The sequence below is a fragment of the Chelonia mydas genome, chromosome 23, assembly GCF_015237465.2.
Source record: "Chelonia mydas isolate rCheMyd1 chromosome 23, rCheMyd1.pri.v2, whole genome shotgun sequence".
NCBI lineage: Eukaryota > Metazoa > Chordata > Testudines > Cheloniidae > Chelonia > Chelonia mydas.
In genome coordinates, this window is record NC_051263.2 from 16,598,949 (window position 1) to 16,622,655 (window position 23,707).

Consider the following 23,707-nt stretch of genomic DNA (forward strand, 5'->3'; position numbering starts at 1 on the left):
ACCCGTGCCCCATGCTGCAGGGGAAGGCGAAAAACCCTCAGGGTCTCTGCCAATCTGCCCTGGAGGAAAATTCCTTCCCGACCCCAAATATGGCGACCAGCTAAACCCTGATCATGTGGGCAAGACTCACCAGCCAGGCACCCAGGAAAGAATTCTCTGTAGTAACTCAGATCCCACCCCATTTAACATCCCATCACAGGCCATTGGACCTATTTACCATGAATAGTTAAAGATCAATTAATTGCCAAAATCAGGTTATCCCATCATACCATCTCCTCCATAAACTGATCGAGTTTAATCTTGAAGCCAGATAGGTCTTTTGCCCCCACTGCTTCCCTTGGAAGGCTGTTCCAGAACTTCACTCCTCTGATGGTTAGAAACCTTCGTCTAATTTCAAGTCTAAACTTCCTGATGGCCAGTTTATATCCATTTGTTCTTGTGTCCACATTGGTACTGATCTTGAATAATTCCTCTCCCTCTCTGGTATTTATCCCTCTGATATATTTATAGAGAGCAATCATATCTCCCCTCAACCTTCTTTTGGTTGGGCTAAACAAGCCAAGCTCCTTGAGCCTCCTTTCATAAGACAGGTTTTCCATTCCTCGGATCATCCTAGTAGCCCTTCTCTGTACCTGTTCCAGTTTGAATTTATCCTTGTTGAACATGGGAGACCAGAACTGCGCACAGTATTCCAGGTGAGGTCTCACCAGTGCCTTGTATAACGGTACTAACACCTCCTTATCTGTACTGGAAATACCTCGCCCGATGCATGCCAAGATCACATTAGCTTTTTTCATGGCCATATCACATTGGCGGCTCATAGTTATCCTGTGGTCAACCAGTCCTCCAAGGTCCTTCTCCTCCTCCGTTACTTCTAATTGATGCGTCCCCAGCTTATAACTAAAATTCTTGTTATTAATCCCGAAATGCATGACCTTACACTTCTCATTATTAAATTTGATCCTATTCCTATTACTCCAGTTTACAAGGTCATCCAGATCCTCCTGTAGGATATCCTGGTCCTTCTCTAAATTTGCAATACCTCCCAGCTTTGTATCATCCTCAAACTTTATTAGTACACTCCCACTTTTTGTGCTGAGGTCAGTAATAAAAAGATTAAATTAGATTGGTCCCAAAACCGATCCCTGACAAACTCCACTGGTAACTTCCCTCCAGCCTGACAGTTCACCTTTCAGTATGACCTGCTGTAGTCTCCCCTTTAACCAATTCCTTATCCACCTTTCAATTTTCATATTGATCCCCATCTCTTCCAATTTAACTAATAATTCCCCATGTGGCACTGTATCAAATGCCTTACTGAAATCTAGGTAAATTAGATCCACTGCGTTTCCTTTTTCTAAAAAATCTGTTACTTTCTCAAAGAAGGAGATCAGGTTGGTTTGGCACAATCTACCTTTTGTAAAACCATGTTGTATTTTGTCCCATTTAACATTGACCTCAAAGTCCTTAACTACTTTCTCCTTCAAAATCTTTTCCAAGACCTTGCATACTACAGATGTCAAACTAACAGGCCTGTAGTTACCCGGATCACTTTTTTTCCCTTTTTTAAAAATAGGAACTATGTTAGTAATTGTCCAGTCATACCCCTGAGTTCACAGATTCATTAAAAATTCTTGCTAATGGGCTTGCAATTTCATGTGCCAATTCCTTTAATATTCTTGGATGAAGATTATCTGGGGCCCCTGATTTAGTCCCATTAAGCTGTTCGAGTTTGGCTTCTACCTCAGATATGGTAATATCTACCTCCATATCCTCATTCCCATTTGTCATGCTACCATTATCCCTAAGATCCTCATTAGCCTCATTAAAGACTGAGGCAAAGTATTTGTTTAGATATTGGGCGATGCCCAGATTATCCTTGACCTCCACTCCATCCTCAGTGTTTAGCGGTCCCACTTCTTCTTTCTTTGTTTTCTTCTTCTTTATATGGCTGTAGAACCTTTTACTACTGGTTTTAATTCCCTTTGCAAGGTCCAACTCTACTTGACTTTCAGCCTTTCTCACTTAATCCCTACGTGTTCTGACCGCAATAAGGTGGCTTTCCTTGCTGATCTCTCCCATCTTCCACTCCCTGTTGCTTTCTGCTTTTTCTTAATCACCTCTCTGAGATGCTTGCTCATCCAGCTTGGTCTACAACTCCTGCCTATGAATTTTTCCCCCTTTCTTGGGATGCAGGCTTCTGATAGCTTCTGCAACTTTGACATGAAGTAATCCCAGGCCTCCTCTGACTTTCGATCCATACGTTCTTCAGTCCAATCCACTTCCCTAACTAATTTCCTTAATTTTTGAAAGTCAGCCCTTTTGAAATCAAAAACCCGAGTCACAGATCTATTTTTGTTAATCCTTCCATTCAGTTTGAACTGAATTAGCTCATGATCACTTGACCCAAGGTTGTCCCCTACAATCATTTCTTCTATGAGGTCCTCACTCCTCACCAAAACCAACTCTAAAATGGCATCCCCTCTTGTCAGTTCAGCAACTACTTGGTGAAGGATTCCATCAGCTATCGCATCTAGGAAAATCTGAGCCCTATTATTATTACTAACGCTCGTCCTCCAGTCTCTATCTGGGAAGTTAAAGTCTCCCATGATCACGCAGTTTCCATTAGTATTTACTTCATTAAAAACCTTAAAGAGGGCTCGATCCATACCCAAATCAGATCCCGGCGGTCTATAGGACACCCCACACATTATCCCAGGGGAGGCTCTGGTAGTTTTCTTTCCCAATGTCAGTTTTGCCCAGACGGACTCTGTCTTATCCATTCCATTGCTTCTGATTTCTTTACATTCTACCTCATCATTGATGTACAATGCTACTCCATCACCTTTGTCTTTATTTCTGTCTTTCCTAAACAGCACATACCCTTCAATACCTGTAGTCCAGTCATGACTACTATTCCACCATGTTTCTGTTATCCCTGTAATATCTGGTTTCACTTCCTGGACCAGTAGCTCTAGTTCCTCCATTTTGTTACCTAGGCTCCTCGCATTGGTGTACAAACATCTTAATTTTTGCTGTTTGGCCTCGCTTACATTCTTTACCCGACTAGGCACGGTCATTCTACAGACAGTATGACCTATTAGACTGGTATCCACACTGCCCTTCCTCCTTTTGTCCATTCTCCTACCCACGGCTGTATCCTTTCTTACTTTGTTTTCTTCCCTCTCAATGCTAAAATCCGGCATGGAGATTACGTGGACATCTCTCCCAGATTACTAGTTTAAAGCTCTCTTAATCAGCTGTGCCAGCCTCCATCCTAGAAGTCTATTTCCTTCCCTACTCAGATGAAGTCCATCCTGAGAGAACTGTCCTCTGTCCATGAATGCCTCCCAGTGGCCATATATCCCAAAGCCCTCCTTATAGCACTACTGCCTGAGCCATCTGTTGATAGTCATAATCTTGTCACACCTTTGTTGCCCTTCTCTAGGAACAGGCAGAATCCCACTGAAGATCACCTGAGCCTTGATTTCCTTAAGTGTCTTCCCCAGCCTGGCATAGTCTCCCGTGATACGTTCCAGCGAGAATCTACTGGTATCATTTGTTCCCACATGAAGGACGATCAGTGGATTCTTTCCCTCTCCCTTTAGGATCCTCTTCAACCTCAGGTCCACATCCCGTATCTTAGCACCTGGTAGATAGCACACCCTTCTATTCTCTGGATCAGCTCTGGTTACAGGCCTGTCCATTCTTCTCAGTAAGGGGTCCCCGATCACATAGACCTGCCTTTTCCTGGTGATGATTCTCCGGTCTGTCCCCTGTTCCCTCTGGCTGCAAGTTCTTTCCATTCCTATTCTCCCTTGTAATCCTCTTCAACCCATCCTGTATCCTCCTGGGGCTCATATTTTGTGTAGTATCCATTGAATCTTCCCCTTTTCCTATAGGACTAGCCGCTCTTCTCTTCTTCCTTGCACTTCCACCTTCAGTGACCAGCTGCTGAGCCCCTTCTTCATTTTCCAACTCTGCAAACCTGTTCTGGAGCTCTATTTCTCCTTCACTGGCCCGTCTTTTCCTCTGCCTGGTTCTCGTAGTCACAGGCTTCCACTGTCCATTTTCTTCACCCAGCAGTGTCCCCTCCGAGTTCTTCGGTCCTGCTTCCATCTGCAAATCTGAGCTTTTCCCTTCAGCCGCCTCATGTCTTTGCTCCATAATCCACTCGAACCCCCTTCTAAACTCAACCAGACTTTCCACCTGCATCTCCAAACCTCGGATCTTTTCTTCCATCAGCTCTATCAGACGGCCTTTCATGCAGACGAAACTCTTTCCAGGTCCCCCCTCCAGGATCATGGACATACCGCAGCTTCCACATCCCGTCATCTTCATTGTGGCTTCCACTACTTGGGTCACGCCCACTGCTGCCTCTGTATCTGTCGTCGCCTTCCCACCTCAATCCTGTTCATCTGGGAAACACAAACCCCACCAAAACCCCACCCCCCACAGCAAAAACAAACCCCAAACGAGCAGCGCAATGCAAACTCCCCTGTTTACAGCTCTGTTTGCCGGCTCCTGTGCTGCTGAAGCTGTCTGTGCCGCTGCCTGACTGGCTGGCTACCTTTATAGGACCCCTATTCAGAGAAGCCCCGGCCCCTATGATCAGACAGAAGGCGACGTCTTTCAGAACACAAAATTTGACTCAGTGGTGAAGAAGAACGCTCCACTGTAGCTGTTGTGACGGGGAGTAGCAAGAGATGGATTCCTACTTCTCTCAGCCCAGGAAACGTAGCACAAAGATCGGGTCGAGCCACGAGTGAGGATAAAAAAGAAGTTGAAGTCAAATCTTCATTCATTCGTCATATGATATTCCACCGTACGTTCAAATTCTCTATTCTGTCCTGAGCACACGGCAGCCCCATTGCTGGTCATGCCTCACTCCACTCAACTCTTGGTGTTTTATAGGACAGGGATCTGTAAAAGCTACGTAGAGGTTGAGTCGAATTTGGAAATCGCTGTTGTAGATTTTTAAGAATCGAGTCTGTGTACTTTTTCAGTTGCTTAACAAACACTTCTTGTCCTCTTCACTTAAGGATTCAATATAAATGCCTTCATCAGTCAACTTCTGGACTGAAGTCTCACAGACTCATAGATATTAAGGTCAGAAGGGACCATTATGATCATCTTGTCTGATCTCCTGCAGAATGCAGGCCACCGAATCTCACCCACCCACTCCTGCAATAAACCTCTCACCTATGTCTGAGCTATTGAAGTCCTCAAATCATGGTTTAAAGACTTCAAGGGGCAGAGAATCCTCCAGCAAGTGACCCGTGCCCCATGCTGCAGAGGAAGGCGAAAAACCCCCAGGGCCTCTGCCAATCTGTCCTGGAGGAAAATTCCTTCCCAACCCCAAATATGGCGATCAGCTGAACCCTGAGCATGTGGGCAAGATTCACCAGCCAGATACCCAGGAAAGAATTCTCTGTAATAATTCAGATCCCATCCCATCTAACATCCCATCACAGGCCATTGGACCTATTTACCATGAATAGTTAAAGATCAATTAATTGCCAAAATCAGGTTATCCCATCATACCATCTCCTCCATAAACTGATTGAGTTTAATCTTGAAGCCAGATAGGTCTTTTGCCCCCACTGCTTCCCTTGGAAGGCTGTTCCAGAACTTCACTCCTCTGATGGTTAGAAACCTTCGTCTAATTTCATGTCTAAACTTCCTGATGGCCAGTTTATATCCATTTGTTTTTGTGTCCACATTGGTACTGATCTTAAATAATTCCTCTCCCTCTCTGGTATTTATCCCTCTGATATATTTATAGAGAGCAATCATATCTCCCCTCAGCCTTCTTTTGGTTGGGCTAGACAAGCCAAGCTCCTTGAGCCTCCTTTCATAAGACAGGTTTTCCATTCCTCGGATCATCCTAGTAGCCCTTCTCTGTACCTGTTCCAGTTTGAATTCATCCTTCTTGAACATGGGAGACCAGAACTGCACACAGTATTCCAGGTGAGGTCTCACCAGTGCCTTGTGTAACGGTACTAACACCTCCTTATCCCTACTGGAAATACCTCGCCTGATGCATCCCAAGACCATATTAGCTTTTTTCACGGCCATATCACGTTGGCAGCTCATAGTCATCCTGTGGTCAACCAAGGTCCTTCTCCTCCAAGGTCCTTCTCCTCCTCCGTTACTTCTAATTGATGCGTCCCCAGCTTATAACTAAAATTCTTGTTATTAATCCCGAAATGCATGACCTTACACTTCTCATTATTAAATTTCATCCTATTCCTATCACTCCAGTTTACAGGGTCATCCAGATCCTCCTGTAGGATATCCCGGTCCTTCTCTAAATTGGCAATACCTCCCAGTCTTTGCTTCTTCCCATACTTTTTCAATGGATATCTCGGATTGATCCAAATGTACCTTCCATTGCTGGACAAAGATCTACTACTGTTGTAGCAGATACCTGGACGGCATTGTTTAATGACCCAAGTGGCTTCAACAGTAGACTTACAAGAGAGAGAATGGCAATAGTCTTCTCTGAACGTCGTAGCAAAAGTAATCCACCAGCCTCACTACTTAGATCCATCCCATCTTGGTAGATACTTTCCAAAGCCAGTAATAACGGCTGGAGTAATTTTAAGACAACAGCCAACGATCGCTCATGAGAAAGCCAGAGGGTTTTCCCAAGTTGGACTAATTTGAACTTCGGTCTCGGTGTATCTTCTATATTTTCCAAGATATTCAGGCTTTTTGGACTCTTGCTGAAAAAAGAATATAATGAAGACATTAAATCTATAGCTTTTTAAATGTCTTTTGAAGAGTCTGCAGCTAGTAGTGATGCTAGTTGGAGTAGAAGGCCTATAGGAGAGATTAGGGTTATACTTTTCTCTGAGCAAAGCTTGTTCTCCACCATGTTTTCCAGAGAAGTTTGCAGCTCCATCAAATGCACAAGCAGCCATCTGTTTGGAGTCCAACTGACAAGCATTTAACTCTTCTAAGATGTGGGTTGTCACAGATGCAGCCGATGTGTCTTCTATAACTTGAACATCTAGAAATACATCTACTGGCCTACCACTGACATCAAGATAACGTACACAATGACTTAATACTTGATGCCCATTTACATCGGTGCATTCATCAGCCATGTATGCAAATTTTTTGAATGTGGTGAGAGAGTTCTTCACTTTTTCAGCTGTTGAGTCTTTCACTGTTGCACCGCATGCTTCTAACCAATCAGCTGAGTTTCTTGCAGAAAGATAGTGAGCATTTGCCCGTCCACCACTGTTCAACTGACAGTGCACTTAACACTGGCCTCCAGTTTGTAGCGTGTGGTATCTCTTGTCTAAATAGAAAGGAGGATGCCACGGCCATGTTTGTTCGCATGAACTGTGTTGTGTCTCCAGCATTCTTAACAGCCTCATTAAGTACTTCTAAAACTGGCTTTGAAAGTGGGCTTATAAGGCTTTCTGCGTGTTGACGCAGTCCAGAGTCCTGGTGTTTTGCAGCCTTTTCACGTAGTTTGTCAGCATTGGCTTTGCTGATCGATTTGACAGACGAAGCTCCTCCACTTTTACCAGTTATAGCACTGGGAAGCTTTCCTTCTTCGTAAGCCTTTTTGGAAGAGGTGCACCGGTCGCCATCTTTTGTAATTTCAATAAATGGGAACGCTCTGACCGACAAACATCGGGAACTGCCTTTAGGTTTTGGAGACACCGTTTCTTCAGTAGGTGACTGTATTTGTGCTTTGGGCTGGACGGATGTGGATACACCACTGGACCCTTCAGACGACATGTTGATATATTCTTGGTTCTTGGTGTGTTCTTCACCTTGGTTGGGTTTTGAGGCCTCTGAGTGGAAAACTTGTTGCACTGTTTTTTGTCTTTTCAATTTCACTTTGACCTGCAACATATAAGAGAGATCTGAATAAATTAAATGTTTTGTTAGGATAATGCAAATTTACCATAAGGATCATGCAAATTACACCAAAACACAACAGTTCTAGATTTCTAAAACAAATATAAATTTTTAAAAAAATTATTTAAATTGATTTTTGAAAAGTAAGCCATCAGGGGATAAGAGGGAAGGTCCTCTCATGGATCAATAATTGGTTAAAAGATGGGAAACAAAGGGTCGGAATAAATGATCAGTTTTCAGAATGGAGAGAGATAAATACTGGTATCCCTGAGGGGTGTGTGGGGGGGGGTCTACCTCAGGCCCCATGCTTGTGAAGCCAGCTGGGCCCAGATCCTGCAGCACCTGCCCCCCTGCCCTCGGGTCCTGCCCCTGTCCTGGGAATTTCTCAGCACACCCTGCCCCCACCCCAGTACAACCCTCTGCCTTTGGGAGTGAATCCTCTGACCACTGTCACCCAGATCCCTCTGCACCTGCCCTCCCACTAGCCCTCCCACTAGCCCCATAGCACATTCTGCTGTGGGTCCCTGGGTCCTCAAGGAGGAGGGGCTGGGGCAGCAGGTAACAAACCAGCCGCTCACGGTGCTCACGGCCTGGTGCTGCTTCCCAGGTGGATCGGAACCAAGCACAGCACCGGATCTGACCCGCCCCATCATGGCCGGGGTGAGCGCGGCAGCCGCTGGCCTCCTCCTCCTCCTCATGGCTTGGGTGGGAGACAGGGAAGGAAACCCGGGGGTGGGGCAGGGGCCCAGCAGGGGGCGCTCTCCCCTGGCGGGGAGAGCTGGCCCCAAAGCCCCTGGGCTGCACTTGGGGGCGCTGTGCTGCAGGGGGTGGGGGCTCAGTAGGGGGCGCTGTGGTGCAGGGAGAAGGGGGTGGGGGCTCAGCAGGGGGCACAGTGCTGCAGGGGGCTGGGACCTGTCTCTAGGGTATCCAGGCTTAGCAGCTGGAGGGGGCAGGGCTCCCCCGGAAGAGCAGTTGTGGGGGAGACTCCCTCCTGGGCCCCCCATCCTAGCAGCCCCATAGGGCTGGCGGGCTGGGCCCGGGGCCATGATCTGAACCCAGCCCCTCACCGGTGGATTTGTCTCCGTTCCACAAACGCCCCCATGGGTGAAGGGAAGGAGCTGGATGTCTGGGTCAGTGCCCCCCACTCCTCGACCCTCCCCCCAGCACCATTGCACCATCCAGCCTCCCCCCGCCCCGCCATCCGGCCCTGCAAAGGTCCCACTAGAGCCATGTTCTGACACTGGCCCCCCAGACTCTGCCTGCCCCCCCTGTACCCCCTCAGGGCAGACACCGGAGCTGGGGATGAGCAACAGGGCTCCCCCCTGAAAGGGTGGGAGACCCAAAACACAGAGAATAAGAGCCTGACCCTGCACCCCCCAAACTCTCCTTGACCCCCTCAAACCATCCCGCAAACGTTTGCATTTGTCTGCGTTTTGCAGAGGGTCAGCCGAATTCCATGGGGGGCAGGTGCTGGGGGGGGGATTTCCCTGATCTCTGCCCCATGGGGCTCTGTGGGCTGGAGTGAGCAGGGAGGTGGGTGTTGCTGGATTCCCTGGGGGGCAGGGGGAAGAGCCGCTCTCGGGAGCCCCCTGCTGGACAGGACAGAGCGTGTCAGTGCAATTGTGCATGGGGAGGGGTTGGGGGGGGCATCGCTGCTCCCTGGTGGCTGGGAGCAGAACTGTCTGGGTTGCGTGTGTGTGCACATGGAAACCCAGACCCACGCCGGTGTCTCTCTCCGCTCCCAGCCCCAGGAGCCTGACCCCAGCGCCGAGGGATTCACCTACGCCCAGCTGGACCGACAGGCGCTGCAGGCCAAGCGGAGGGACCCGGCCCCTGCCCCCGAGCCCGTCCTGTACGTCACCATCGACGTCAGCAGGGGGCCCGAGGGCAGAGCCCCCAGGGTGGGTGAGCGCCCCCCACCCACCCCCATAGCCTGAACCCAGGGGGAGTCATCGGAGCGATGGGGCAGGGAGCATCGGCCACCACGGGGTGACAAAGTGATCCCCCCCACAGAGAATGGGCTCAGTTTATAGCCCCCTCCCTCCAGCTGGTGCTGCCCCACTCGGCCCCACGGGTGGGAGGCCAGGGAGTCTCAGCACTGGGAGGGGGAGGGGACATGCCGATGCGGCTGTTTGTGTTATTTTGCATTGTGTTATTCTCCAGATTTGTAATAAACACAGAACCACAAACCAGCCTGTGACGTTCCCCTGGTGTTGTCCGGACCGGTGATCTGCTCGGTCACTCCAGTCCTCGGCTCCGAGACCCAGCCTCACCCTGCCCCGCTGTGAGACCCCCCACTCCCGGGCTGTTCCCGCATAGCCTCTGGCGTGTGAGCTGCTCCCAGCCACGGGAGTGAGCACTTTGGGCAGCCGCTGCCTGGACTGTGCAACCGAAGGACGCCAGCCGATATCTCCGGCCCCAGACACCCCCCGAGGAACCTCCGTCTTGCAGTGCCCAGCTACGCCTGCTGGATGCCGCAAGCGTCTATGAGTGTCAGTGGGGCTCCCGTGGCTCCGGCCTGACGCCTTGGTGAACCAACGTGCACCGGGTGTTACTAGCCCCCAGCTTCCTCCTCCCTTCCCCGGGGTCTCCCCTCACCTGCCATGGGGGAGCCTTCAGCCTCCGCGCGCTCACGCTCCACTGAGGCACTGGGACACCGGGGGAGTCTCATCCTTTCAGAGCAGCGGGGTTTTCTCTCAGTTTGGACCAGCAGCTTCAATTCAGGTATCAATTCAGTTCACTAACGACAGACAATATTTCCTTTGTTTAAGAACTCAGATTTAAATGCAAAACATTTTTGATAAATACTTTTCTTATGCTTTTCTTTCTGGCTCTGCCGCGGCCTTGCTGTGTAACCACCTCTTGCTTCTGGCCTCTATTTTCACCACCTCTGTTCGGGATAGAGACACTTCTCTAACTCCTAGCAGTAGTGCAATTTGAGTAGGTCAGGAGCGTTAGACACCTTTGAGCTCCAAAGGACAATGGGTGATTGTTGTTTGGGGCAAGAATCCCTAGTGATTTCCTGCTTCTCCCCCATCCAAAGCCAATGCCACATCTTTGGGTTTGGAATCAATGGTTGGAAATTCTCAGTGTCCCTCAGTCTCCTACTGCCTTCAATTCTTCCTTGGATTTAGAGGCATGGCTGCTAACAGGACTGGAATTTGTTACTGGGTTCCTGGCTCTTCCTAGTCAATGAGGGTCTCAGTCTGGCCTCCAAAATTCGGAATCCCAGAACTAGCCATCAGGCTGGATTGATTTAAACCATTGATTTTAATCCAGTTTTACAGTTGTACCTTTTAGTTTAGTTTTAGTTATTTTCCTAATGATTGGTTGATCCTCATTAGCTGTGAACCATTCAAAAGGTTGATTTGCAACTAAATACAGTCTTTACACTTTTTCTTTTGCTAATGATGGTAAACTATCTCTGTGCATGTTTATTTAAGGAGTTATATGGAGTAATTTACATTTCTTCAGTCTAATTTTGACATGTTTATTACGTTGGAAAATGGCGAATGATGCATTCATTTCCTCGACGATGGTGATTTTTTTACTTCCAATTTGTCCAAGCTCTGTTTGGATGGAAATTCAAATGCACTCAAATGTACAGAAACAGCCTTTTCAATGTGTTTGTTAGTTAAATAAAACTACCTTAAATGTGCTGAATACATAATAACAAAACCGTGGTTCCCATTTAAACCTAACTGATGTAAGAAGCCTGAGCTGGAGCCTTGTGAGGTCTCCGGTAACTCAGCAACCCACCCATCGCTCGCTCACTCCACTAACCCTGATCCTCAATCCTAACCCTGCCACCTGCCTTGGTCATCTCTCCCCTTGAAACCTGCAGGTCGACTCTTTCTAACCAATGGGGCTGAATTATGCAAATCACCTGGGGAGAGCTGGCACTGACTGGCTGAGTTAACTCTGATGTCACAAAGCGCCTCCGCGCACAGCACCAATTTAACGGGCAGGGTGCAGAAAATCAAGCTTTTCTGGGGTTGCCGTTTTTCAATTGTCACCAAAACCAACAAGGTTCTTCCCGACGATGCCCAGAAATTTTGGAATCAAATTAACGGAGTCTTCAAAAATGATCGTGTTCCAGACAGACAAAGAAATGCCCTTGAACTGAGCTTTCGGCCTCGCTGCTCTCAGCCAACGGGGACCTGAGTAAGAACCCCAAGCTCAGCCCAGCGGTGCGGAGACCCTCATCCGGAAGAGGAGCAGCAGAGAGAAATGAGACCAGAGAAGAGAAAAGACAAGAGGAAGGGAAGTAAAGGCAAGCGAAAAAGGACAATTTCCAAACGCCCCAGTGAATCATAGATTCCAAGGCCGGAAAGATCCACTCTGATCATCTCGTCCGACCTTCTGTATTACATGGGCCAGGGAACATCTCTCAAATTTTAGAAATGCCAGTTATAGAGGATCCATCACAACCCTGGGTAAATTGTTCCAAACCCTGTCAGTTAAAAATGTTCACCTTCTTTTCAGTCTGAATTTGTCTAGCTGAATTTGTGAGATCTTCTTATCCCTGTGTGTGCTAGAGTGAAGAGCCCATTAGGCAGTATTTGTTCCCTTATGCTCATCCCTTAACCTTCTCTTTGTTAAGCTAATTAGATCATGCTCCTTGAGTCTATCATTCTTAGGCAGGTTTTCTAATCCTTTAGTCATTCTTGTGGCTCTTCTCTGAACCTTCTCCAATTTACTGGCATCCGTCTCAAATCGTGGACACCAGAACTGGACACAATATTCCAGTATTGGTCACACCAGTGCCAAATGCACCTCTCCACTTCTAGCTGAGATTCTGCTATGTATGCATCCAAAGATCGCATTTGCCATTTCGGCCAAAGTGTCCCACTGGGAGCTCATGGTCAGTTGATGATCAAACGTGACCCCAAGTCTTTTTCAGGGTCACTGCTTCCCAGGATGGAGCCCCCCATCTTGTACATATAGCCTAGATATTTTGTTCCTAGAGGTATAACTTTACATTTGGACATACTAAAATGCATGTTGCTTGTGCTCAGCTTCCCAAACAATCCAGATGGCTCTGTATCAATGACGTGTCCTCTTTGTTATTTACCACTCCCCAATCTGTCTGTCATCCTAACATTTTATCAGTGATGATTTTATATTTGCTTCCAAGTCACTGATCAAAATGTTAAACCGTGTCGGGCCAAGAACCGATTCCTGCAGGACCCTACTAGAAAGACACCTGTGCGATAATGATTCCTCATTTACAATTACATTTTGAGACCCATTAGTTAACCAGGTATTAAGGGGCAGATTGCTAGGTGGGACATTTTCCTGCCAACTTACCTTGTGTTTTCCGAGCTAGCGCTTGGCTGGCAATGTTTGGATCGGACTGCCAACCCTCACTGAGAATCTTACCTTCTCCACAGGGGGTGTCTGCTTTCTACAGAATCAAGCTGGAGGGGAGAAATCTCCCAAAGAAGCTCCTCCTCAGCACTCGGGGGCGTGAACACAAATCCTCCAGGAGAGACGGCGAGAAGGAGGCTTGCTGCAGCAAGCTCCAGGGGTCTCCGAGGTTCCCCCTGCCCTGCCCCCCTGTACTGCATGTCTGATGTCACGGGAGCTCTGTGAGGTCACAGCCGCCTCACCACCTTTGCCCAATAGGCTGCGTTCCTGCCGAAGGCCCTTGTGATGTCACTGCCACGCCCACCTCTCCCTTGCAGGGCTGGGGTCTGCCCCTGGCCAGCCTGTTTGAGTGTCTCAGCTGCTCCCCCAGATCACCCCACTCGCTCACGATTGATTGTAGGGAACAAGCAGGCGAAACAGTAAAACCGCAGGATCTGTTCCTGCTCCCGCACACTTCATATAGTCCTAGATTTTTAGGCTTGACGTGGCCACCATTTGATCTGCTAATCTGACCTGTATTTCACAGGCCAGGAAGTTTCACCCACTTACCCCCATATTAAGCCCAGTCGCTCGTGTTTCACTAAAACACGCCTTCCAGACAGACACCCCGTTGCGATGTGAGGACATCAGGAAACAGAGAATCCACCACTTCCTTTGGTAATTTGTTCCAGTGGTTAATCAGCCTCACTGCCTTGCTTCTGATTTGAATGTCTGGTTTCAACTTGTTGGGGACACTGGGGCATGGCCACTAGGTAACTCGAGGGGATGGAAGACCACGAGTGTCGATGAAGCCCCCTTGCACTAGGCCCAGGTGTCCTTGGCCCCCCCGCCTGGAGGCACTCGCAGCAGCTATGCTGAGGATCTGCAACAATATGTTGCAGAGTCAGACTCCCTGAAACGAAACAAGGCCAAACAGGGCAAATATAAAAAAACAATGCTGAATAAAGCAGCTTTATGTATAGTTTAACAAATAGTACAAAAAACAAGGGCACTAGCTGGTCACTACATTGGCTGGCTATATGGATACTTAGGGCGTGTTGCCGGCACCCAGTGCCAGAGGCGAACAACAGCAGGGGTTCGTTACCCGGTGTGCGTCACCCAATAATCACAACGGGGTGGAGAAGCAGAAAAGTTTATTTGCAGCTGCAAAGAAGGTGCGGGGAGAATAGAATCTCAAATCCTGCACCCAGAGCAGGAAGTTACACAGGCTTATATGCATTTTTTTTTTTAGCATATTTATTTAATAGCAAGCTGCCCTAAGTATTCATATAGCCAGCCAATTTAGTGACCAGCTAGTGCCCTTGTCTTTTGTACTATTTGTTAAACTATACATAAAGCTGCTTTATTCAGCATTGTTTTTTTATATTTGCCTTGTTTGGCCTTGTTTAGTTTCAGGCAGTCTGACTCTGCAACATATTGTTGCAGATCCTCAGCATAGCTGCTGCGAGTGCCTCCAGGCGGGGGGGCCAAGGACACTTGGGCCTAGTACGCAGAGCTGCTGCGAGTGCCTCTAGGCGGGGGAGCCAAGGACACTTGGGCCTAGTGCGAGGGGGCTTCATCAACACTCGTGGTCTTCCATCCCCTCGAGTTACCTAGTGGCCATGCCCCAGTGTCCCCAACAGCAGCTTGCTATTGGATAAGTATGCTGAAGAAAGGATGTATAAAAGCCTGTGTAACTTCCTGCTCTGTGTGCAGGATTTGAGATTCTATTCTCCCTGTACCTTGTTGTGACTCCCGAGCTGGGCCTCCCGGTCACCAGGTCACCAGTCGCTGGGGTCTCCATTCTCCAGGTCATTGGCCGGGGTCCCCAGTTCCGTCGCCAGTCCCCTGTACCAACAAACTCCCTCTCCCATCACCTCGTTACACCCATAACACCCAGGGAAACTGAATCCCACCCCCTCTGCATGCAAACCATTGAAAATAAAACAAGAAAAAAACCAAGACCCCCCCCCACTTCATCACAGAGCCTTCAACCAAGTGTCCCCGAATGGTGAAATTATTGGAAGGCCCTGGCTCATATACTCACCATCACCTGGCTGTGTCTTCTGTTTTGTGGGCAAATTGTGTTCTCCGAACAGCACATCTGCCCTAGCTACGAGAGGATTTGATTCAGGGGCTCACATGGGCAGACTTGGGGAACATGGAAGTTCTACTGAGCTCCAGCGAGCTCTCACCCCTTGTGTAAATGCGTTTATCGAAAACTCGAACCCTTGATAAACAGACAGCAGGTGGCTGTATTAAAGAAAGAAATTAGTGGACAGAAGTGTTGAAGCGAGTCGTACGGGAATGCGGGTCAGGGCACAACATCGTATCTGTCATCACCAATCTGTGAAAGGTTCACCACACTCATGGCTAACAAGGTAAAGCAGGACACTGTGGATGCGCTAATACCGGCTATGTGGTTTTCCTTCCGCGTTGATTCCACACCGGATATTAGCCATACTGATCAGCGGACATTTACAGTGGGCTATGTGCTGAGTAACTGCACACCTGTAGAACGCTTCTTGAATCTTGTTCCAGTTACATCGCACGCAGGTCTTCATCTGTTTAATGGTATCCGTGAAACCCTAAGGAATGAACTAAATATCAGTCTAAAGGACTGCAGAGGTCAACCACACGACAATGCTAGTAATGTCCGGCGTTTATTCTGGTGCGCGAGCTCGGGGAATCGCAGTCGATGAGAAAGCAGTGTACATCCCCTGCGTGACCCCTGTCAAAGTCAGATTCAGGACTCACATAATTTGTCAGACCACTCTGTTTATTAGCAAAGCGCTTTGCCAATGCACCCAGATGTGAGCCCCTCTCTGAGGCTCATGCTAACTTATTTATACAGCTAAGCCAAAGCCAATTTAACATAAGAGACAAAAGGACACAGAAACTGACAAATATCTTATTTGCATACTAACGTTTACCAATCTCCTAGCTCAGTAGGAGCTCTAAGTTAATCAGTTTGAGGACCCATTGTCTCACACTCCTTAATGTTTCTCTTCCTGACAACTATATTTCAACAAACCCTTCAAGTAGCATTTCTTTAATGAATTATAATTTCAATATAATTCATTCTACTTTCACACCCCCCCTCACTAAATCTATGTGGTGTTGCTGATGCAGAGTCATGCTCTGATGGATTTGTCCAAAAACTGTATGTTTTTTTCTCAGGTTCAACTTATTGCTGGGGCCTGTTGTGAGATTCTCTGAAAGAGGAGACATCCGAGGCCAGTAGGAGAGAACTTCTGGCACAAGGTGGTCAGCTCGAGCAGATGCACTTCGCAGTTTATCATGCAACTACAAAAGCTATAAACCCGTGCTTCGGGCTTTTGGTGCAGACCCTGTGCAGAATGGTGAAAAACGAGCAGAGGCAAACTCATGAGTGGAAACCAGGGATTGGTCGGAGACTGCATTTATGACAACGTTTTGGAGTGGAGTTCTTACAAGAGTAAAGAAAACAAGTCAGCTTCTGCGGTCTGAAGCAAAGGACTTCAGCGACGCTCGCTGAGTTTGTGGCATCACAGCGGAGTAGTGTTGAGGAATACCAGGAAGCTGCAAACTCTTTACATTCTCCAGCTAACTTTCAGGCAAAGCGGCAACGTCAGCCAAAGCGTGCGGCTGATGATAGCGAAGAACCTGCTGACAGGGGAAGCGAAGTTCAACGTTGAATCATTCTGCACCATAATTGATTCACTTGTCAGCCATCTCAACGGACGAATTCCTGCACATTCAGAAATAAAGAACTGTCCCTGTTTTTTAACAGGTCTCCGCGGAGACGTCCTGAGCAGAGCGGCCGGAGAGAGGGACCCCGACGCCATCGCCCCTCCCCCGGCTGAATCCCCAACCCGGGAGGAAACCGGGTCGGACTTTCACAGCAGACGCGGCGACGCCAGCTCCAGCCCAGCTCCGCCGGCTCCTCTGCCCCCCAGGACAGTCGCTAGCGTCTCCGGGGCCAGCGGGGAGACGCCCAAACCCGGGGGATTTTCCGGCTAGAGACTCACTCCAGGGAACAGGGCCGGGGCCGCGGCCGGAACAAATCCCTCGTTTCACACGGCGCCTGCCACGGCTCCCTGGTTCCTGCTCTGCTGGGTCTGTCACAGCCGGTCCCAGGGGTCACTGGGGGTTTGCCGTGGGGCTGAGCAGGCTGCGGGCTCTGGACCCCGCCCCCGGCCCGTGTTTAACCCTGTTCAGTGTGGGGCAGGGGCTGGGGCGTGTTTGCACCTTGGGCCCTTTATTGTGTCTCCATGAACACAACAGGTCCCAGAGGGATTTAGCTGCCTGCTCTTCTGGTGCTCTCCATGGTGGGTGTTTGGGGGCAGCCAGCTGGGGAGACCCAGGAGTTTGGGGGAAGTAGGTTGGGGGTGTCGGGTGGGGGGTTGAAGAGAGAGGGGTTGGGATGGGGGACAGGAGTTTGAGGGCAGACAGGCTCCCCGCAAAGGTCAGAGCCGGGGGGGCAGGATTGTTTGGGGGTGTGAGGGGGGAGGAGGCAGACGGTGCCCCCCAGGACGGAGCTGCCATTTCCATCCCTCGGCAGCTTCCCCTCTCACTGCCCTGCTCCTGCTTCTGGGCCCTCCGTCCTGGATCCCCCAATTTCTTTCCCCTCAGTCTCCTGCCCCCACACCCCCCTCTGCCCCACATTCCCTGATGGAGGTCGGGGGGTGTGAGGGGTAGGGGATGGGGTGGGCAGAATGGGGGAGGCAACGGGGGCATGAGACAACACAAGGAGGGGTGAAGGGACATGGGACGGGGGCAGAACTGGGGGGATGGGACCTGATGTGGAGGACGTGAAGGAACTACAGAATGTGGGGAGAGAATGGGGGAGGGGACGCAGGCCAGGGGGCAGATCGGGGGACTGAGGGGCCCAATGGGTGAACGTCGGGGGTGGGGGGTGAAGGGCAAAGGAGCTGGGGAGCCAGAGCTGGGGCATCTGCCGGAGGGGGGGCAGTTTCTCTTGAGCTCTGTCCCCGTGTTCTTGCCTCCTGCCCTTCCTGTGAGCTCTGCCCCGGTCCCTGATCTGCGCAGACCCACTGCCCCGGGGATGGGCTGGGGAAGGGACATGGGGCCTTTCACCGCTAGGGGGCTGCCTCTAATCTCTGTCCTTTTCTCAAAGCACCAGACCCCACCTCTGAACCAGAGCTAGGGAGAGAACCCAGGAGTCCTGGCTCCCAGCCACCCCCAGCCCCCAATCACTAGACCCCACTCCCCTGCCAGAGCCGGGGTATATAACAGGGCAGGTGCCGGCCATCAGGTTCACACAGAGTTTCACTGGCAGTAGCAGAAACAGGATTCGAGCACTGGCTCTGGGCAGACTTCCCCTTTCGCGGATTTATCGGGGGCTCCTTTAACAACTCAGGATCTACAATTACCCCTCCCTCCCCAGCTCACGGGGGCCAGATCCCTCCTTTGCTCTGGGCTGTTGCTCCAGGGAGGTTGGATGGATTTGTTGGAAAAGCTCAGGGCAGCCTGGGCACCTCTTGACACCTCCTGAGACTCCTCCGTTCCCAGCTGGTCCCTAGACCAGGCAGCTCCCATGTGGAGCTGGGAGGTGATGGGGTGGGTGGGGGGACCAGGCAGCTGCAGGAGGGTGTCACGGAGTCCCTGGGTGATGCTCTGGATCTGCTCCCCATGAAGCCAGGAAGTCTCCTTTCTGTGAGCAGCCTGTCTGCAGGACACACAGCTCCCCCGGCTCCACCTTCCTGGGTCTGACCTCGGAGCATTCAGCCTCCTCTGCCCCTCCGTGCGCGTCCCTCAGTGAGTCCGCCCAGGCGGGATCCTGGGGAAGCCAGAGGGTCCTGAACCCCAACTCCGCAGTCAGATTTGACTCTCAGCCAGCCAGTAAAACAGAAGGTTTATTAGACGAGAGGAACATGGTCTAACACAGAGCTTGTAGGTGCAGAGAACCAGATCCCTCAGCTGGGTCCATTTTGGGGGGCAGTGAGCCAGACAACCCCATCTGCCCTTCACTCCATGTCTCCAGCCAGCCCCAAACTGAAACTCCCTCCAGCCCCTCCTCCTCTGGGCTTTGTCCCTTTCCCGGGCCAGAAGGGCACCTGATTCCTTTGTTCTCCAGCCCTTTAGCTCTCACCTTGCAGGGGGGAAGGGCTCAGGCCATCAGTGGCCAGGAAACAGGGTGTTGGCCATTCTCTGTGTCCAGACCCCTGCACACACCTGCCCTCTAGGGCTCTGCAATGATCATACACCCTTATCCCACCACCTAGATACTTAAGAACTGCCTAGGGGAAACTATTCCCCACACTATTCAGAGGAAACATTAAGAACAGTCCCACTTTGTCACAGAGGGGATGTGGTTTGCTGGGCGTGGCAGGGAGCCGGCTTTGCTCTGACTGTGGTAGATTTGGGCTGGAGATTGCAGAGAAACCATCTGATGGAAAGAAAGGGGCCGAGCGCATCACTGGCTTCCTGGGGCTGCAGCCCCCGGCGCAGTTCCTCATTCCGCTCGCACTCGGGCCTCAGGCTCAGTGGAGCTCAACTCCGGGGCGTTGGTGGCAGCGCTGAGGGGCCCCCACTGCCCCGTCATGGCGTCTGCTGTCACCGTCCTCTTCCTCGGTGAGTATCGGAGACAGCCAGGGCATGTGCCCATGGTGGGGATCTGAGACCAGGGCGTGTGCCCATGAGGGGGGTGGGGATCTGAGACCAGGGCATGTGCCCATGGTGGGGGTGGGGATCTGAGACCAGGGTGTGCGCCCATGGGGGTTGGGGGCGGGGGATCTGAGACCAGGGTGAGGGATCCAGTTGCTCTGGGATCTGGTCACTAACGAGCCCTCTCCTCTCCAGGCTGCTGGCTGACTGGGCACAGCGGGGCGTGGGGAGGTGAGTATCAGTCTGAAGGGAGGACAGTAACATCAAGGATGGGAGGGAGGTGGGGTGGGGAAAAGAGGAACTAAGCCCTGAACCTTCCCCCAGATTCAACCCAAATTCCCCCTGTGAGCTAAGACCCGGCCCCGTTCTCCTGTGCCCCCCACCCCCGACCCCATGGAGTAACTAGGAGCCAAATCTTGCTTCCGGGGTCTGATGAAGCAGACAGGAACCGTCCCCTGGTTCAATGTCCTGCCCCCCACAGGCTGTGAGGATCGTGGGGGGGGGGGGGCGGCACGTGGATTTATTTCAGCTCATACAAACGCTAATAGGGCCCATCTGTGGGCTCTAGATCCCCTCAGGGTAACCAAAATGTACACAGTCAGTGCAGCCGTGGGGAAGAACCCCCCAGATCCACCCCCACCCCCAGATCCACCCCCAACAGCTCCCTCCCCTGCACTCACAGCCCCCCGTGTTCCCAAGGACTGGGGAAAGGTGGGTCTTGTGTGACTCCCACTGGTCACAGACTCTATTTCCAACCCCGGGGCGGGGGGCAGAGCTGCAGGGGTCCCCCTGGTCAGGCTCCCTGGCTGGCCTCAGGTGGGGCCGGGGGCTGGGGGTGGGGAGGTGATCTCTTATGCAGCCGGGTCCTGAGCTACGTATGGGTGAACCCCCTGCCCCCGGGCCCCATGGGCAGGCAGTGCCAACCCTCGTAGAGGACAGACTCCTAGAGCGCCTGAATGATGGATGGACTTTGGGGTGGGGGTTGGGGGGCTGTGTCTCTCCTGTTTAACTCCTGTCTCTTCTTGAAAGCAGGGCATGAATTTCTCAAACCCACTATCTGGGTGAGCCCCAGCCGGGTGGTGGCGCTCGGGGGAAGCGTCACCATCCACTGTGAGGGTTCATACCCGGGCTGGGAGTTCTTTCTGCGTAAAGCTGGACACCCTGACTGGCAGGTGCAGACGGTGCATGATGGGACCGTGGCTGAATTTCCCATCCCCAGTGTCAGCCGGGAAGATGGAGGGACCTACACCTGTGACTATCGCTCCATAACGGATCAGAATCGCTGGTCATATCCCAGTGACCCCGTTGAGATCATTGTAGGAGGTGAGGGAGGGGCCCGGCTCAGCGGCCCGGCTCCCAGCCCCAAACCCAGCCAGACCCTCGGGGTCTCTGCACCAATGGGACGCTCAGAGCCAGGCTCTGCCCTGATCTCTGTGCCCAGCGGAGCGGACGTGGGGAGCAGGGGATGGAGTCACTGGTGGGTTCCGAGCCAGGGAGGAGAAGCAGCCACTGGAGATCTGGGGCAGAGGAAGAGGGGATCCCTGCCTCCGGGGGGAGCTGCAGAGCAGGGGGGCTTTTTCCAGGTAACACATCAGTTACGGGGTGATGGGTGGAGCTGAAGGTTATAAACCTCAGTGGATAGTAGAGACTTGCACAGTCCCCTACAAGTCAGTGGTGGTACTGAGCATAGAACCCAGGAGTCCTGGCCCCCATCCACCCTGCTCTCACTGACTAGACCCCATTCCCCTCCTAGAGCTGGGGAGAGAACCCAGGAGTCCTGGCTCCCAGCCCTCCCAGCAGAGAAGCCAGGGCGTGAATGGACCCTATAGACTGGACTGGCCTGTCACCCGCTAGGGAGCAGAGTTCTGGGCCCCCAGGGGCTGGGGTTGCTCCATGTCTCATGCTGTTAGCCCAGGGCTTAGAGGAAACTCCTGTCCCCTGTGGAAAGGCATCCAGGAGCCCGTCCCCAGGGCTGCCGGGTCTGACCCCCCACGGAGGCCGCGTGGTGAGGACGGGCCGCAGGACTGGGTGACGGGGCCTGCGTCTCACGGCCTGTCTGCTTCCCCCTGCAGAGCCCAGCTACCCCAAACCCAACATCTCCATGAGCCCCAGCGGGGGGGTCTCCCTGGGGGGAACCGTGTCCGTCTGGTGTCGGGGGCAGCACCGGGGCATGCGGTTCGTGCTGAATAAAGAGGGACGCCATTTCCCACCTGTGGATTCGAACGGGTTTGGGGCTGTGTTTTTCATCAGCAACGTGAGCCGGGAGCACGGCGGGAGCTACAGCTGCTCCTATCACAGCAGATCGGGGTCAGCTGCCGCGTCGTCCCCCAGCGACCCCGTGGAGCTGGTGGTGAGAGGTGAGAGGCCCGGATCGGCATCCCCGTTCCCAGCCCCACCCCCAGCCAGACCCTCATGGGGGCTCAGTGCCAACGGGACCCTCAGAGCCAGGCTGTGCCCTGAGCCCTGACCCCGCAGTGGGGACGCGCAGCCGGGGAGCGCGGACGGAGTCACTGAGGGGTTCCCCAGCCAGGGGGGAGCAGCAGCCCCTGGAGGCTCGGGGCAGGGAGGTGACTTTAACGCTGCTCCTTGTGTGTAGGAACCATGACTCCCTATTTAATCCCATGATGGCATCCCCCCTGTTCTCTAGGCCCGGGCCAGGGCTGAATGAGGCAGGGGCTGCAGGAGAAGCGGTGGCTTGTTGGACACAGTGCTGGGCTGGGACCCAGGAGATCTGGCCCAGCTCCTGGCGCAGCCACAGACTCTGTGTGATGGGAGCGTGTTGCGGTGAACAAAAGTAGCCCCAAGACCGGAGAAGCTCTGTCCCCATGCCCCGGCCCCGTGGCGCAGTGGGGAGTGAGAGCTCCCCCAGCCCTGAGGCCGTGGCGGGTAGCGAGAGCTCCTCCGGTCCTAGGGCCGCAGTGGAGGTCCTGGTGTTAAGGCTTCCCCTGCCTCCCCCACCGTGCTTCTGCAGGGGACCAGGGTCGAGGTGCTTGGCCTTCCCCCATCCTGTTGACCCGGCGGCCAGGGCTCTGGGGCCCCCCACTTTCCTGGGGCCCCTGGGCACGAGCCCCATAGGCCCAGTGGCTCATCCACCACTGGTCGCAGAGGGTGGGGGGTGATCTCTGAGTCGGTGTTTCAGCCCCTCCCCCCACCCCGACAGACGCTGGTTCTATTCCCGCAGGGGGAACTGACCCGACCCAGCCTGGAGCGGTGCCGGCTCCCACCCAACCGGGCAGCGCGGGGCCAGGTACTGAGGCCGGCGGGGAATCTATTGAGTCACAGATTATGGGGCAGCTTCCCTCACTGGTTGCCCAGGGGTGGGGATGGAGTCTGTTCTCAGGGGCAGTGACTCCCCCCTCCCCCACCAACCGATTTGGGAGGGGAGCGAAGCCTCCTGCTCAGACACGAACCCGCCTCTAACGGGGCAGCCGGAGGCTTCCTCTGGGGGCAGCTGGGCCCATCAGCAGCCGTGGGGGCACGGTGACCTGGAGCCCCCCACGAAGCAGCCAGGAGCAGCCAGCATGGGAGGCGGGATACCGGGCTAGATGGGCCCGTTGGCCTGAGTCGGTGTGGCCATGAGGAAGGGGGTGGACTGCCTTAGAAATGACGGCCAGACAGCACCCCCTAGCGCCGTGCTGGGGCAATGAGGCCAGGCCTGACTGATGGGGAGAGTGCCCCCTAAGGAGCCCTCCACCCCCTGCAGCCCAGCGCCCCCTAGCGCTACAAATCCCCCAAATCTTGCTTGCTCTGACCCCACTTGATGCCCTGGGGCCCCTGACATCCTCCCCATAGAATTTTCGGCTCCCTCTGCCCTGAGGAGTCCCAGCCCCTTGGGCGCCGCCTGGGGTGGGAGGGGCCGGGGGGGAAC

The 23,707-nt window shown here is 52.4% G+C and overlaps 3 protein-coding genes across 8 annotated transcripts in view; 1 reads left to right on the forward strand and 2 right to left on the reverse strand.

The window, feature by feature from the left end:
- LOC119564877 (immunoglobulin superfamily member 1-like) overlaps window positions 1-23,707 on the forward strand; it is a 967,916-nt gene that overhangs the window by 904,758 nt on the left and 39,451 nt on the right. The window contains exon 12 of the mRNA XM_043534610.1: window positions 21,912-22,196. Within this exon, the coding sequence (XP_043390545.1) occupies window positions 21,912-22,196 (285 nt within the window). The remainder of the gene's footprint in view (window positions 1-21,911; window positions 22,197-23,707) is intronic.
- LOC119564866 (immunoglobulin superfamily member 1) overlaps window positions 1-23,707 on the reverse strand; it is a 999,687-nt gene that overhangs the window by 693,524 nt on the left and 282,456 nt on the right. The window lies entirely within an intron of this gene.
- Window positions 1-23,707, reverse strand: part of LOC119564865 (immunoglobulin superfamily member 1) — a 798,058-nt gene that overhangs the window by 550,774 nt on the left and 223,577 nt on the right. The window lies entirely within an intron of this gene.